This window comes from Thalassophryne amazonica, chromosome 4 (genome assembly GCF_902500255.1).
Source record: "Thalassophryne amazonica chromosome 4, fThaAma1.1, whole genome shotgun sequence".
Taxonomy (NCBI): domain Eukaryota; kingdom Metazoa; phylum Chordata; class Actinopteri; order Batrachoidiformes; family Batrachoididae; genus Thalassophryne; species Thalassophryne amazonica.
Genome location: NC_047106.1, coordinates 11,641,713 through 11,658,916, shown reverse-complemented (window position 1 = coordinate 11,658,916; position 17,204 = coordinate 11,641,713). Strand labels below are relative to the sequence as shown.

Here is a 17,204-nt window from a genome sequence, read left to right as displayed (position 1 = left end):
TCATCAATTGCATAAACATCAAAGCATCTTTGGATCTTACTCATGACTAAAAACATGATTATTATGAGTTTAGGGGTTAAACTTTACTGCTCTTCAGTGACTTGGAGCTTGACATTGGCTATTTGCTGATCATGTGATTATGACACACTGTCTCGAGACCGTGATGCCTCACTTTATTCAACAACAACAACAACAACATGAATGGAAAGCAGGAATGAAAAAAACCTAATAATATAACTTAGCAAAACAATGGTGGTCAGGGACGGGATTATAGGTTGGATCATATGTGAGGGAATTTGTAGCACATGCTGATTTTTTTATTATTATTTTTTGACCCAGTGTGCTTTCTGATTAAAAAAATTAAAAATATGGCTTCATTTTCTCAAAGTAATTGGCAGAATTTGTATTACTGACAATTTTATACCCACTTACATACGAGTGCACCCAAATCCTGCCGACTCCACCCAATATCCTGCAAAATCCCAATTGCCAAAAAGGTACTTCTACATCATGTGCCTGGAAATGTATCAAAACTGTCTTCAGCTGAAGGTTTTCGTTTTGCTGAGGTTTCAATTACTGCATTTTGTACCCCACTCGCCACTTTTACACAAGGTTACCACAATCTGCGTCATCTAAATCAGGTTATTCATGTTGTGTAGATCACAATTTATCTTGAAATTAAATAAAATACCTTTTTTAAAACACGTTTAAACTTTCGGGATTTGCTCACCGGGTTCTACAACTACAGCTACTTAACAACAGCTATCTAACAACAGCTACTTTTACCATCGATTATACCCGATTTCAGGCCCTGATTGGGTATTCATTTATTTCTTGCACCAAAACACACAATTAGGTATAAAAAAAAAATCGACAATAATAGACCACCCTTATTGTTACATTGCTGTTTATTTGTTTCAGTAAAAGATTTGTGTGAGTCATCTGTTGCCAGCACACACTCATTTTGTGAATACAGATTATCAACCGACACCCAAACAGAGGATGCTGGTTATCATAAACAACCATCCCAGAGGCTATTGTAACAGTAAAATATTGTGTTAAAAAATAATAATTTCAAACATAGATACAAGATGACAACTTCAGTATTTCATTTTTCATTGTGCACCACTTCACCTAATTGCTTTTGGTCCTGACTGGTGGTGACCTTCTAGGCAGACCTACAGTCGTCTACATAGTAAAAATCCATTGAGTGCATTTAGGTTATAGTTTCAGTTCAAGTGTATTCTGCAGGGATTGAGGATTGGAGCCAAATACCATCTGCTGTCTCACTGAACGATATTATATACAACGTTTGAAGCCAACTGTAAGAGGCCTACATCCCTGTAACAGCTCCACGTGATTGTACTTTGTTGTCTGACGATTTCAAACCTTGTTTAAAAAAGATCTATACATGGGTTTAAATTACTGTACAAAGCCAACCTCAAAAGACAATGCATCACTGTGGATGTAGCTTTTTCTGTGGGGTCGTTTTCTGGTGTTGAAGTCATATTATATTATACTGACTGATAAAAATGGATCAGCAGTCATAAAAATCTGTTTGTTTGTTCCCTACGGAACACCAGGTCCTTTGGTCAATTTCTTCTAACCTTGGCGTGTCAGTAAAGGTTGACAACAAAATTGCCCTGAAATGGTTCATTCCAGTAAAGTTCAAGTCCACTGAGGTCAAAGTCAAATTAATCTAAATTTCAACCTGATATGTACATTCTGGAATTGCCCTGGCAAGGTCAAAGTGGTTCCCAACAGCAGTCCTCAAGGGCTGCCAAACCTGCACATCTGTCATCTTTTTCTCCTTACTTCACTGTGTCAGGGACAAACTCTTGAAGAAACTAATCAGTTTTAAGCAGAGCAGGGAGAAATGGAAAATATGGGTGGGTGATGCTGTACCTTACCTTTGTGACATGTCTTGGGGTGACTTACACTCACCTGGTGACGGCAACTGTCGCATTTTATTACTCTAACTCATGAAACAAAGTGGAAATGTTTTTGTCAGAACTCACAATTTTTCGTTAAACATCAGAAAATGCATGAAAATATTCAAATTTTTTATTGTGCTCATGATATACGAGGTCTGTCAATAAAGTATAGGTCCTTTTATTTTTTTCAAAAACTATATGGATTTCATTCATATGTTTTTACGTCAGACATGCTTGAACCCTCGTGCGCATGCGTGAGTTTTTCCACGACTGTCGGTGACGTCATTCGCCTGTGAGCACTCCTTGTGGGAGGAGTCGTCCAGCCCCTCGTCGGAATTCCTTTGTCTGAGAAGTTGCTGAGAGACTGGCGCTTTGTTTGATCAAAATTTTTTCTAAACCTGTGAGACACATCGAAGTGGTCACGGTTCGAAAAAGTAAGCTGGTTTTCAATGAAAATTTTAACGGCTGATGAGAGATTTTGAGGTGATCCTGTCTCTTTAAGGACTTCCCACGGAGCGAGACGTCGTGCAGCGCTCTCAGGCGCCGTCGTCAGCCTGTTTCAAGCTGAAAACCTCCACATGAAAGACGTGCGGACGGATTGCAGCGTCGGCTCGCAGCCGCTGCGACGCTCCGCCACAGGAAAAACACCTCTGTTGGAAGCCTTAAGGACAAGTTGGAACATGTCCAGCTGTTAAACAATTTCTCATATACTCACTCCACTGAAAGCCATCAAAAGCCGCCTGGATTTTACAAATGGTTATCAACACGGAGGTTTTTCCTGTGCCGCCGCAGCGCGCCGGCTGCGTCCCGACGCTGCAATCCGTCCGCACGTCTTTCATTAAAAAAAATCTCCTTTAACAGTGGAATATCCGGATAAAATGCTGAAACCGACTTCTTCTGAAACTTCTCTGTTCTCTCACGACGTCCTGGATCAATAGAGCCTGAAATGTGGAGGTTTTCAGCTTGAAACAGGCTGATGACGGCGCCTGAGAGCGCTGCACGACGTCTCGCACCGTGGGAAGTCCTTAAAGCGACAGTATCACCTCAAAATCTCTCAGCAGCTGTTAATTTTCACCTAAAACCAGCTTAATTTTTCGAACCGTGTCCACTTCGATGTGTCTCACAGGTTTAGAAAAAATTTTGATCAAACAACGCGCCAGTCTCTCAGCAACTTCTCAGACAAAGGAATTCCGATGAGGGGCTGGACGACTCCTCCCACAAGGAGTGCTCACAGGCGAATGACGTCACCGACAGGCGTGGAAAAACTCACGCACGCGCACGAGGGTTCAAGCATGTCTGACGTAAAAACATATGAATGAAATCCATATAGTTTTTGAAAAAATAAAAAGGACCTATACTTTATTGACAGCCCTCATAAATCCTTAAAAATCAATGGACAAATACAAAAAAATTCCATTCTCTGTTTTGTTTGAAGAGGATCAATTATTCCATCTGAGTGATGGTACTGTACATTTAGCAGCTCATCTTTCACTCCATGTACAGATTTTTTTTTTTTACCAGTCGTCTTTGTATTGTATACTATGTATACATCCATCTATTTGTATAAAATAAAGTATATAATGATGAATGTAACCTGGTGTGAACTTTATTCATCACAGGAAGTGTCTCTGTTGTTGTATCTGTTACAGCAGATTTCTGCTGAGTCATGCAGTTTTCCATCACTTGAGACAGTCTCTAAACCGCCGCTGTCCTCCATCGGAAGCATGTCCACTGGAGATAAACACACTCATCCATCTGCTGTGGTATTTTGCTGATTCAAGTTCTGTTGCCCCGGCTGTCCTGTAATAACACACCCGTCCGCTGAGCCGCGTGCAGCGTTAGCAACAGCGCCTCAGCTCTCTGTGCTAGCTGGAAGTTTAAAGTGAAAGTCCTCAGCAGGGAGAGTTATGAAGGGCATCGCCGCGGAAACTTGCGTCATTTACACACAATGTCACATGGCCACAGAAGGTTGTTAAACACGTTACCTAGACCTGTGACCAGTGGACATGGCAAATTAGGCGAGGTTTTACTGGTAGCAATTTTTAAGCTATAATTTAAACCCAGAAGAGGGCTCACAAACGAGCTTACTTGGGTTCTGTTATATTTCTGTGGTAAGTTGCTGCATTCGTCGTATCTTGGAAGGTCCTAACTGGCACTAGTGTACAGTTCCAGCCTCACATTTCTGTCCAAACCAGACCTGCATTTGACAGTGTAGTGACCGAACCCAACAGGCAATTGAATGTTTCTGTCTGAACCCGACCCCTACTCCACGCTATTAAAATATAAGGTTTGAACTGCACTGACGTAGACTTTCTATGGTATTCCAGAGTTTTAAATTTTCAAGATGACAATGTCTTTCATGATGTCACGGCTGAGCAAATGTCCACGTGAACAGGAAGAAAGCTGTTAGATCCTCCTGTGTTTTCATTTTTTTTTTATTAGCAAGGTGTAGTACGTATACAAGGTCTATTAGAAAAGTATCCGACCTTATTATTTTTTTCAAAAACCATATGGATTTGAATCACGTGTGATTGCGTCAGACAAGCTTGAATCCTCGTGCGCATGCGTGAGTTTTTTCACGCCTGTCGGTTGCGTCATTCGCCTGTGGACAGGCTTTGAGTGAGCACTGGTCCACCCCTCCCGTCGGAATTCCTTTGTCGCACGAGGGTTCAAGCTTGTCTGACTCAATCACACATGATTCAAATCCATATAGTTTTTGAAAAAAATAAAAGGTCGTTTTCTTTTCTGATAGACCTTGTATAAGTGGATCTATTTACTTTAGTGGAACCACTCACCTAGCTACCATGTTTACATATAGGTTATCTGCCAGCGCAGTGATATGTAATAGAGACTTGAAGCCAAGTAAAAGTCATTGTTCATGCTACCTCCGAGTTGGATAATTTATTATGTTGGAGTAAAGACACAACAAATTGGCGACGAGTAATTCGGACCCTAAACAACTGCACAAAATGAAAAGTTAAACCGGAGGGAAGGAGAAACGACGAAACAAAGCAGGAGACGAAACGAAAGCAAGAGGCGAAATGAAAACTAGCAAAGGATCTGTGAGTAACAGTGCATAGCACACAGTGAAATAGCTCAGATAAACGGATAAGATTCTGGATTTCAAGTCTGAAATGGCTTACGTTGGGAAAGTAGAGGAGTTTGATAGCTCAAGTGAAGAATGGGATTCATACATAGAGTGAGTGGAGTTATACTGCGATGCTAATGATATCGAGGATGAGAAAAAAAGTGCCGTCCTCAGTCTAATGGGAGCGTAATCTCCTGCGTAATCTCCTGAACCCTGCCAAACCGTCGAGCAAGTCATACAAAGACATTGTTGAGACGTTGCAGAAGCACTTAAACCCCGCACCACTAGTGATAGCGGAAAGATTCAGATTTCATAAAAGGAATCAAACAAAGGAAGAAAGCATATCCAAGTATATGGCTGAACTGCGCAAACTCTCGCAGCATTGTGATTTCAAAGAGGGACTTTCTGATGCCTTAAGAGATCGGTTGGCATGTGGCATTCACTGTACAAGCACACAGAAAAGGCTACTGTCAGAAAAAGACCTGGATTTGAAAAAAGCACTCGAACTACCCATCTCAATGGAAACAGCAGCTAAGGGTGCATCAGAGCTACAGAAGAAAACCCTAGAAAACGAAGTGCATCAAATGTCCTTAAATGGGAAAAAGCAAAAATGCTACAGGTGTGGTAAATCCTCTCACAATGCAAACAACTGCTGGTTCAAAGAAAAGACATGTAGGAAATGCCACAAACAAGGCCACATAGAAAGAGCATGCAAAACAGACCAAACCAACACCCAAAAAGAAAAATTTGGAAAGAACAAAGGTTTTAAACCCAAAACAAAGGCCAAAGCAAACGAAATGCACAAAGTAACAGAACATTCAGACAACACAAATAGCAGTGAGGAGGATGACTTATCATGCATAGAGCTGCATAGCATAACTGAAGAAGACTGGAAAATAATATGAATAACAACAACAGTGTCTGGTGTGAAACTAAAAATGGAACTGGACACAGGTTCAGCTTTGTCAGTAATCTCTGAGACCGACTATGACAGGTTGTTCTCTCACTTACCACTGAAAAAGACATCTGCGAAGTTAAAAACGTACACAGGTGAAAACGTGTCACCAAAAGGGAAACTTAAAGTGGATGTGGCCTATGGTAACCAAACACAGAAGTTAGAGCTCTATGTCCTGAAAACTACAGGCCCAGCTCTACTGGGGTGTGAATGGCTGAGGAGAATTCAACTTGACTGGCATGTGATTAAAGCCCTGAATATCTCAACAAGCCTCAAGAGCTCCACCCGCAGCCCTGACCAGAGACTGCCGCAGTTGTTGGAGGCTAATGCACACGTGTTTGAGAAAGGCATTGGTAAACTTAAACACCTAAAGGCAAAAATTGAACTTGACAAAAAAGCTACCCCAAGATTCCACAAAGCCCACCCAGTGCCGTATGCACTACATCCCAAGATAGACGCTGAACTGCAGAACTTGGAGACATCCGGCATTCTCTCAAAAGTCGACTGGAGTGACTGGGCTACGCCCATTGTTCCTGTGATGAAGAAAGGAAAAAGTGAAGAAGTGCATATATGTGGTGACTTCAAAGTGAGCATTAACCCGGTGCTGCGCACAGTGCAGTACCCCCTTCCACGAATTGAAGACATCTTCTCATCCTTGGCTGGTGGGGAGAAGTTTTCAAAGATTGACTTGTCACAGGCCTATCTCCAGATGGAAGTGGAGGAGTCAAGCAAAAAGTTCCTAACCATCAACACACATAAGGGACTTTACCAATACAATCGTCTTGTGTTTGGTGTTGCTTCGGCTCCAGCCATCTGGCAAAGAGCAATGGGTCAGGTGCTCCAGGACATACCTGGAACACAATGCTACCTCGATGATATCATCATAACAGGAAAAGATGATGATGATCACTTCCAGAACCTGAGCAAGGTACTCACCAGGCTGAATGAGTATGGCCTACGGGCAAAGAGAGAGAAATGTGAGTTTTTCAAAACCGAAATCTCATACTGCGGACATGTCATCGACAAGCACAGCTTACATAAGTCACAAGAGAAAACTTAGGCAGTGCTGAAAGCACCTAAACCTGAAAATGTGTCACAACTGAAATCATACCTGGGTCTCGTAAACTATTACCACAAGTTTCTCCCAAACCTTGCTTCAGTGCTGTATCCACTGAATGCGCTACTACAGACAGGAGTGACATGGCATTGGTCAGAAAAATGTGAAAAGGCATTTGCAGAAACAAAAAGACTAATAACATCTGATTAGCTACTTACCCACTATGATCCATCCAGACCCATTCGACTAGCATGTGACACGTCCCCATACGGCATTGGTGCAGTCTTATCGCACACGATGGACAATGGACTGGAACGCCCAATTGCATTTGCTTCAAGGTCCCTTTCAAGTGCCGAACGCAATTATGCGCAGATAGACAGGGAGGCCCTTAGCCTAGTATGGGGTATCAAAAAGTTCCACCATTACCTCTGTGGCCGAAGGTTTACTTTAATGACTGATCATCAGCCCCTTGTGTCAATATTCAATCCACAGAAAGGAGTTCCAGTGATGTCAGCCACACGACTACAACGATGGGCCCTGTTCTTAGGAGCACACTCGTATGACATCGAGTTCAAGGGGACTAAACAACACTGCAATGCTGACGGTTTGTCACGCCTCCCACTGTCAACATCTGTGGAAGAAATGCCATCAAAAGGTGACCTGGCTGAAATGTTCCACACGACACTGGTGGACCAGCTGCCAGTTACAAATGCCTTGATACAAAAGGAAATGCGGAATGACCCAACACTTTCCAAGGTGTATGACATCACAGTACAAGGTTGGTCTGCCCATGGGAATCCCTGTTTTCCTTAATTTTCGGCAAGACGTGATCAGCTGTCAGTTTGCCAGGGAACCTTGATGTGTGGATCACGTGTGGTAGTGCCCTCTAAGCTTCGCACCAGAGTGTTGGACAATCTACATGAGGGTCACGTAGGTACGGTCAAGATGAAAAGCCTGGCCCGTAGCTACATATGGTGGCCAGGGGTAGATAAACAAATCGAGGACATAACCAAAACCTGCCCAGGATGCCAGAGCATTCAAAACGCACCGCCACAGGCTCCCCTACATCCATGGGAATGGCCGTCTGCACCCTGGCAGAGAGTGCACATTGATTTTGCTGGTCCATTCATGAACTCTATGTTTCTCATAGCTGTGGACGCTCACTCAAAATGGCCGGAAGTAGTCCCAATGAAATCCACAACATCAGAAAAGACTATTTCTGTTCTGAGAACCATCTTCGCCAGGAATGGTCTGCCTGAGCAACGGCCCACAGTATACTTCCGAAGAATTTCAAGATTTCATGAAAAAGAATGATATCAAACATTTCAAGTCAGCACCTCACCATCAAGCAACAAATGGATTAGCAGAACGGTTCGTACAAACATTCAAAAAGTCCATCAAAGCAATGACAAAAGAAGACATCTCTCTTCAACACAAAATTGACAATTTCCTTCTGGGGGACCGCAATTCTGTCCATGCAACAACCAATCAGACACCTGCAATGCTGTTTATGAACAGACAGCTGAGATCTTGCATTGACCTTCTGAAGCCAAACCTGAGGAGAGAAGTGCAAAACAAACAGTTCAGCAGCTTTTCAAATGAAACAGCAAGAAGCTTCGATGTGGGACAGCAGGTACTGGCACGTGACTACCGAGGGGACAAGTGGACACCTGGAAAGATTGTCACCAGGAGCGGCCCTCTGATGTATGAAGTGGACACTGGCGAGCACACCTGGAGACGTCATGTGGATCAGCTGTTGAATGCTCAACCAAAGACCCCGGAGCAACCAGCACGTCCACCTGATCCTGGAACCAACTCTGACCATAGTACAGTGACACCCACAGTTACAGAAGAAGTGCCCCTTAAAGAGAGCACTCCAGGGTTACGCCTGGGAACTTGTGAACGACTCAGGGCACCACCAAAAAGATTGGATTTATGAGTTCCTTTATGGACTTTAAAAATAAAAAAAAATGTTTCAATATACTGTATGTCAACTGAATACCACATTGTGTTAAATGTATTGACAATGTTCTGGATATGTTACCTTAGTTATGTAGCATTAATCTAAAAGGGGAGGAGTGTAGTATATAAGTGGATCTATTTACTTCAGCAGAACCACTCACCTAGCTACCATGTTTACATATAGGTTATCTGCCAGCGCAGTGATATGTAATAGAGACTTGAAGCCAAGTAAAAGACATTGTTCATGCTACCTCTGAGTTGGATAATTTATTATGTTGGAGTAAAGACACAACACAAGGGTTGGGTCATGGCTGAAAGAACTAGATTGTGGGTACAAGCGGCCAAAATGGGCTTCCTTAGGAAGGTGACTGGTGTCTCCCTTAGAGATAGGGTGAGAAGTTCGGTCATCCGTGGGGAGCTCGGAGTAGAGCCACTGCTCCTTCGCGTGGAAAGGAGCCAGCTGAGGTGGTTCAGGCATCTGGTAAGGATGCCTCCTGGGCGCCTTCCTAGGGAAGTGTTCCAGGCACGTTCATCTGGGAGCAGACCCTGGGGAAGACCCAGGGCTAGGTGGAGAGATTATATCTCCACACTGGCTGGGAACGCCTTGGGATCCCCAATCAGAGGAAGAAGTTTGGAGTCCCCTGCTAGAGCTGTTGCCCCCACGACCCGATCTCGGATAAGTGGTTGAAGATGAGTGATGAGTGAGTGAACGTTTGCATCATGTAAAGCAGACCTGTTGGCATAATCAGTAGACTATTCTAAATGTCAAATGTATTGAAATGGTACTGGGTTCAGTCACGTCAGTACAAAGACACTGCTGACATGACTAAACCCAACCCGACCTGACCCAGAGGATAATTTCAAAATATTTGTCCGAACCTGGCCTGATCTGTCGGGTTCCATTGGGCATCCAAGCTCTAACTGGCACCCACCCAGGCAGACTTGTTACTCATTGTTGCTCATCAGGTAGGTGATGTCTAATGGTTAAGCATTGGGCTTGAGACCAGAGGATCCTCAGTTCAAATCCCAGCCTGACTGGAAAATCACTAAGGGCCCTTGGGCAAGGTCCTTAATCCCCAAGTTGCTCCCAGTGTGTAGCAAGCGCCTTGCATGGCAGCAGCCTGACATCGGGGTGTGTGTGTCTGTGTGAATGGGTGAATGTGATGCGTCATTGTAAAGCACTTTGAGCATCTGATGCAGATAGCTAAAGCGTGATATAAATGCAGTCCATCGTTATCTTCAAAAGTAGCCTTTTGCTCCTACAATTCTTCTTTTTGACTCAAAACTGGTATTTCAGTGAGCAGTGGCGGGGTTGGAGTTTAGGGATAGTGGGGAAATGGGGAGGCAGTGTTTTGGGTTGATACACTGGTGGTTTAGTGCTAAATCTAGTGGTTCTAAATCATTTGTAGGACCTTTAAAGAAATATTTGAACAAATGGTGATTTTTAAATCAAACTTCATAAAGTTTTGAACTATCAACAGAAATTAAAATGAGTTTGGAGTTCTTTGATGTGGCAGCGTAAAACCACCTCGTAGAGCCATGCATCTCTTAGAAAAGCTGTGCAATGAAAATTAGAATTTGGAAGTCAGTTTCTGATCTGGACTAGTTTTGGAGGGGACACTACATCTATCACCAGCAGTGTTCTGTGGAGATATCCCCTTAGTGTGTTCCAGCAGTATTCCCACCGGCAGGGATCTAGTTATCACTGCAACCACTCACAAAACTAACTATAGCATCAGCATTACCCAAAACGTCTGTGGGCATCCTATTTAAACAGCAGTATGTCCTCCATGTACGGAGTGATTAGTTTTAGAAAAGCCATTGGCAGTCCCCTATGCAGACCACAATCAGGAACCAAAAGAGCTCCACGGGGTGGTTGATGCTTCTAAACAAGACCTAATCACTGTTTGGATTGAATTTTCATGGGTCATGATTCACACTTTGATTGCTTAATGCCTTTTGGAGTGGAATGAGTAAGTCCTACATAGGCCACGAGGTCCTTTATTGCACATGCTTACTCCTGGATTCCATAATTGTAGATGAGATTCTATTAATCACCCTGGGCAGGACTTCTGTCCATCCATCCATCGCAGGGTACTTCCCTAGCCAAGGGTGGTATCCATTTACAGCTGTGTGGACTGGACAATGACACAGACAGGTAGTATAAGAATCAAACTCAAGTCTACATATCTGTAGTCCAACTTCCATCCCATTGAGGTACCTTCTCTACCCCAGTGGAAAGGGTCTACGGAATTTGAGATTTGCTCCAGTTTATTATACAGGATAAGCTGAGGTCACCTCCAGGATTCTGCGATTGACAACCAGTCCTGGCTGTCTTTATATTATAAGATGGCAATATGGTCCAAAACAGGAAGTTCACTGGTCATCACTTGTATACACCAGAACCTAAAATCTCAGAATATGCAGTCATTTTTATGGAATTACTTACAGATACTTCGGATATTAATCCTAGGCATGCCCTGGTAATCAGAAGGAAAATCACCTGCTGAACTTCATCCTGAGGCTTTTTTTTGTTTGTTTGTTTCTTTTTTTACCTCCCAGCGGGTGGCTGCTCTCTAATCCCGTCCGGAAATCACATTAGTGGCTTTACACAGTGACACAGCAGTTGTCCTCTGCTTGGACCAGAGCATTTGTACTTTTTTACCTCCACTTCCTTTTCCAACTCCAGTCCTATCTTCACTTCCCCCCCTCTGTCTCTTGGTTAATGAGCATGAAGGGTTAATCGTCCCCACTCTATGGGAACCGCTGAAGCTTAAGGTGACCTTTCTATACATCGACTAAACTGCCAAGTTAAAAGGACCAGTGGTGCAGGACGGTAAAGAGCTGCCTGTGAAGTCCATTTACTAAACCAAAGGCACCGTGAAGCACATCGAGATCACTACTTAGTCAACAGAAAGCCACTGTGAGAGAAAGAGTGAAATTAAACATTAACTGAAGTAAGAGCTGAAGTAAGTGTGCAGTTTGTGGTGCAAGTACCAAGAAAGTTAAAAAAAGAAGAAGCAATAGACACAGTTTAACTGCTGAATCTGAGTGTTATATAGATGATCATACGTTGTAGAACCCAATAAGGCTGAAATGTACTTTTTAAATATATATAATAAATAAAATTGTGCCAACTGTCACACAACCATCAAATTTTTTCACAGGTTTTCCTTGATAGGCCACTAATTCATAAAAGAACATTAGCCACCTAAAAATTCAGCGTAGCCTCAAGTAGGGTGTAACAATCCACTGTGAATTCATCATAACTATATTATGATAACTACAATGAATCATAATTTGTTTGTTTAATTAGCATTGTGACACGTTGAAAAGTTAACAACTGCACAGATGAAATAATGACTTCCTGCAGAAGAATCATAAATTATTTATATATAAAATATACAAATAGGGGGAAAAACATCTTGGATTACAGTACAATTTATACTTCAGAATACTTCGCTTTTTAACATTAAAACATTTATCACATATACATTTGTACATAATTAGTGGGAACAGTGATGAAATTATGTATGGTGAAGTGTGTGTATTGTTACAGCCCCAACCACCAGTTGTCCTGTGATTTTTAACTTTTTGCAATATCTTTGTATTTAATAGTCCAATTCTTATGATACTGGCAACAAGAGAGTGTTTAGAAACATCCCATAATGCCTTGTGCTTGTAATAGTTCTGGTGTGGCAGATGATTTCTCTCTGTCTCTCTTTTAGCAGAATCAGTGGAGGACAATGAAGAGAATATAATAATAAACTAGGACTGCAAGCAGTCATATACGGGCCCTCGCCTACCCATGTGCATGCAGGGGTAACCACTCATCACAGTTAAAATTTTAAACAAATCACACAATGCATCAAGGAGTTATGACATGTTGATTGTTCATCCACTAGGGGGCGCTCAGTGTACAAACAGAGGGGCTGGGTGTGTTCAGGGGCCAACCGTCATCATACATGTGAAGTTTCAAGTCAATCAGGCAAAGCATGAATGAGTTATCATGACTTGATGTTCTATGGCAAAGGGTCAAAATGGCGGCACCATAGCAGCCACACCCTTCAACATAGAGAAAAGCTTTCGATAACTTTTGTTCAGTATCATCTTTGGATGCTGTCAAAGAAATTTGAAGTGCATTGGACAAAATCCCTAGGAGGAGTTCGTTCAAAAACAACATGTGGAAATCACCCCAAAATGACAAGAAAATTCAAAATGGCCGACTTCCTGTTTGGACTAGACCTATGAAGCAAGAGACTTTTTTGTACGTCTACGAAAGTCACAGATGTGTACCAATTTTCATCTCCTTACTCCAAAAAAAACCCCTATGGGGAGGGGTTTTTGAAATTTTCAAGGGGGCGCTATTGAGGCATTTTGCCCCGCCCATGGGCAAGGCCCCTATGAATTGTAAGAGGTTGTCGTGCTTGACCTGTGTATCAATTTTCATGATGATATGACAAAATTAAAGCCGTCAAAAGGAAGAACGTAATTTCATGGCGAAGGGGCGATATTTGGTACGCGGCCACACAGAAGCCGTTACTCATACGTTCACGGCGATTATCGCCTATGTTCAACAACTTGTTCTGCATGGTTTAGAAGTGGAAGGAAGTTCATGGGGTTAACTATGTGACTTCAGTACCTGTTTAAGTATAAGTTCCATGGCGAAGGGTCAAAATGGCGGCACCATAGCGGCCACACCTTTCAACATAAAGAAAAGCTTTCAATAACTTTTGGTCAGTATGGTCTCTGGGTGATGTGGAAGAAATTTGAAGTGCATTGGACAAAATCCCTAGGAGGAGTTCGTTCAAATACAACATTTGGAAATCACGCCAAAATGAGAAGAAAATTCAAAATGGCCAACTTCCTGTTTGGAGTAGACCCATGGTGCAAGAGACTTTTTTGTACGTCTATGCAAGTCACACATGTGTACCAATTTTCATCTCCCTACTCCAAAAAAACCCCTATGGGGAGGGGGTTTTTTGAAAGTTTCAAGGGGGCGCTATTGAGGCATTTTGCCCCGCCCATGGGCGACGCCCCTATGAATTGTAAGAGGTTGTCGTGCTCGACGTGTATCAATTTTCATGATGATGTGACAAAATTAAAGCCGTCAAAAGGAAGAACGTAATTTCATGGCGAATGGGCAATATTCGTCATGGCGCCACACGGACGCAGTTACTCGTAACTTCACGGCGTTCATTGCCTACGTTCACCAATTTGTTCTGCATGTTTTAGAAGTGGAATGAAGTTGATTGGGTTAAGTATATGACATCAGGACCTCTCAAAGTAAAAATAGGATATTTCCCGCAACCACCGGGGGGCGCTATGGTGCAGGTGGGAACTTAAGATATGTAGACGTTCAGGGCGGAGCCCTCATCATGTCCAGCAAGTTGAAGGATCTACGATGAAGTATGTGGGCGTGACAGCCGTTCGAAGTGAAATGGCGTGCTCCAAAAAGCTCGCCAAAGTTTGACGACCCTAGCAGCCATGCCTTTTGACTTAATTAGAAACTTTTGATAACTTTTGATCACCATTGTGTTGTGATGATTTTGACCAAATTTGAAGACGATCAGATGAAATCCCTAGGACGAGTTCGTTCAAATGTAAGTAGTGGAAATGGGCAAAAATGGCAAAAATTTGCTCAAAATCGAAACTTCAAAATCAAAATGGCCGACTTCCTGTCGATATTTCACCATGACAGTAAGAGACTTTTCGTGCATCCTGGCATGGTAAATATGTGTACCGAATTTCATGAGGCTACGACGAAAAAAGCCCCAATGCGGAGGGGTTTTTGAAAATTTCTAGGGGGCGCTATTTTGCGATTTTTCTGCGGCCATGTGCGATGCCCCAAAATATCGAATTTCGGATCCGGCCGGACGACTTTGGAAAGTTTGGTGAGTTTTTGAGCATGGGAAGAGGCCGAAATTTCGATTTCAAAAGTGATAATAATAATAATAATAATAATAATAATAATAACAGCGCAATTACAATAGAGTCCTCGTAGGACGTTGCCTACTTGGGCCCTAATAAATCAGTAAATAATAATAATAATTATGATCATAAAGGTTCAGGAGGTGACTTTTGTTCTTTGTCTCAGTGCAGCAAATCTGCTTAACTGCAGCGTTATTTTGTGATCGTTCATCGATGTTTGGGTGATGGTTAGCGTTTCCCTGCCACGTCACTAAACGATGTAACGGCATATTGACGTGGTGAGAATGTGTTGGTTTAAATGGAAAATCTGGTGAACTGGTGGCTGCCGACAGAAAGGATGCCCTCTAGTTAGTGCTGCTGGTTCGAACTCTAAAAGGTACCAAAGGATTTAAATTTTGAACAGTCAGTGCTAAAGTCTGCTGAAGGCTCCAAAGGATGAAAAATGACTCTGTGCTTTTTCAGAAAGTACAATAGATTCTGTATCAACTAAAGGTTCCAGGGCAGAGTACCTGGAGGTTTGGTCCCAGCAGCAGCTGTACGCCTAATTCTGGACCAGGCTGAAAGAGAAGGTGAAGGACAAGCAAATTTAGCACAAGTTAAAGAGAGAGAGAGAGTTTCCGACAAAAAGTTATAAAAGGTCTTCAACGCTGCGTTTACATAGAGTCCACAAATTATGTGCGATCGAAAAATGGCCTCTGCTCGCCATCACTCTCCTGGGGTTGCAGGCTGGTCACAGTGGGGCCTCCATGGTTGGAACAATCCTTCCTAGTTTCCATCACGGGTGTGCAAGGGTACTGACCTGTTAAAACACTTGCAGCAGTTGTGCGACCGGTTATAAAGATACTTGGGTCTCATAACCGGTCTCGGTAACTCTCGCAGGTCCCCAACCTGATCCTGTGGGCAGTAATAGACTCTCATTGACTCTGCATGGGATTGCATCACCGATCGCAAATACTAACATATATTTCAGTCACATGCACGCTTGGTGGAAACACAAACAACAGACCAAACTGGAGTCCAGTCAGGACCTGTGAGACAACATGTCATGGTCTTGTATAGGTCTATATGGGTCCGATGTAAATGGGGCATTATGGCCCACTCACACGGCAATCGCTGTGTGAGCGGGCCACAAATCGTTGAGAAAATTGGAAGAATGAGCCGGCATGTCTCCCATCACCGAAAAGTCTGCGAGTGCAGAGCGCATAAAAGACCAAAACAAAACCGAAACTAGCAAAAGAAAAATGAAGCAAATAGCGACCTTAACGTTGTGATCATTTCTGCAGCTAGTCTGTGCTCTCCACAGCCATCTGCAGCTGCGTTGTCTTGAAAACAGGTGTGTCTTCACTACAATGACGTGTGGTGAATAGTAGAGTAAATAGTTAAAGTAGGTTGATCAAACATTCTTACCGCTATTGTTTCTGTATGAAAACGTTGCTGTTTGTCCCACACATGGACGGGTCATGTTCAGTTTGTCGGATCATAATTAATGATCCATTCAGATATCATCAATGTTCATACAAGACGTTGGACTAGGAGGTTGGACAACAATCAAACGGAAACGCTGATGGTACGGGAACAAATGATGAGCACCCGTCAAGACAGTAAGCAATGGAATGGAATGGAATACAGACGAATTGAGGTTGTCGTTGGGATTGTTCACATTTTTCAACAGTTTTTAAAATTCTGACGAAGTGCCAGCAACAGGAACGAAGCTGGACGGCGGTTAATGATGTCTCCAAAAGTCAGCATAAGTCCAGATTTCTTGTTTGCTTTGTCTTCGGGGTCCTTCGTTAGTGCCTTGTGACCTGGGCTTCAGCCAAGAGAATATAGTGTAGAGGGACAAGCACTGACATTCAGATCATACCTGATTTGTACCAGAAAAAAGTAGGTCAAAGTTAGTGACCTCCAAACTCAGGTGAGAATGGTTGTGCGACAAACGTATTACCAAATATCTTGTCTGTGATGAAGTGGCATTAATTTCTCACATACTGAGGGTCACACACACACACACACACACACACACACACACACACACACACACAACACACACACACACACACACACACACACACACCACACACACACACACACACACACCCCTCTGACAGCTCAGTTTTGTATGTGCTGACCCAGAAAAAAGTAGGTCAAAGTTTGTACTTTATGTAGCCTCTGAACTCACGTGAAAGAGTTTCAGACGTACGCACCAAGTAGCGTCTCATTATGTATGTGAATGTGAACATATGACGGAGTAAATTATATGATCCATTTTTATAAAAT

General features: G+C 42.8%; 1 protein-coding gene across 1 annotated transcript; it reads left to right on the top strand.

Moving 5' to 3' along the window:
• Positions 1-7,785: 7,785 nt before the first annotated feature.
• Positions 7,786-8,973, top strand: LOC117509319 (uncharacterized protein K02A2.6-like). Its single transcript, XM_034168982.1, is given in 2 exon segments — positions 7,786-8,293; positions 8,295-8,973. Coding segments are annotated over 2 exon segments (1,080 nt in total). The 5' UTR covers positions 7,786-7,892.
• Positions 8,974-17,204: the final 8,231 nt, after the last annotated feature.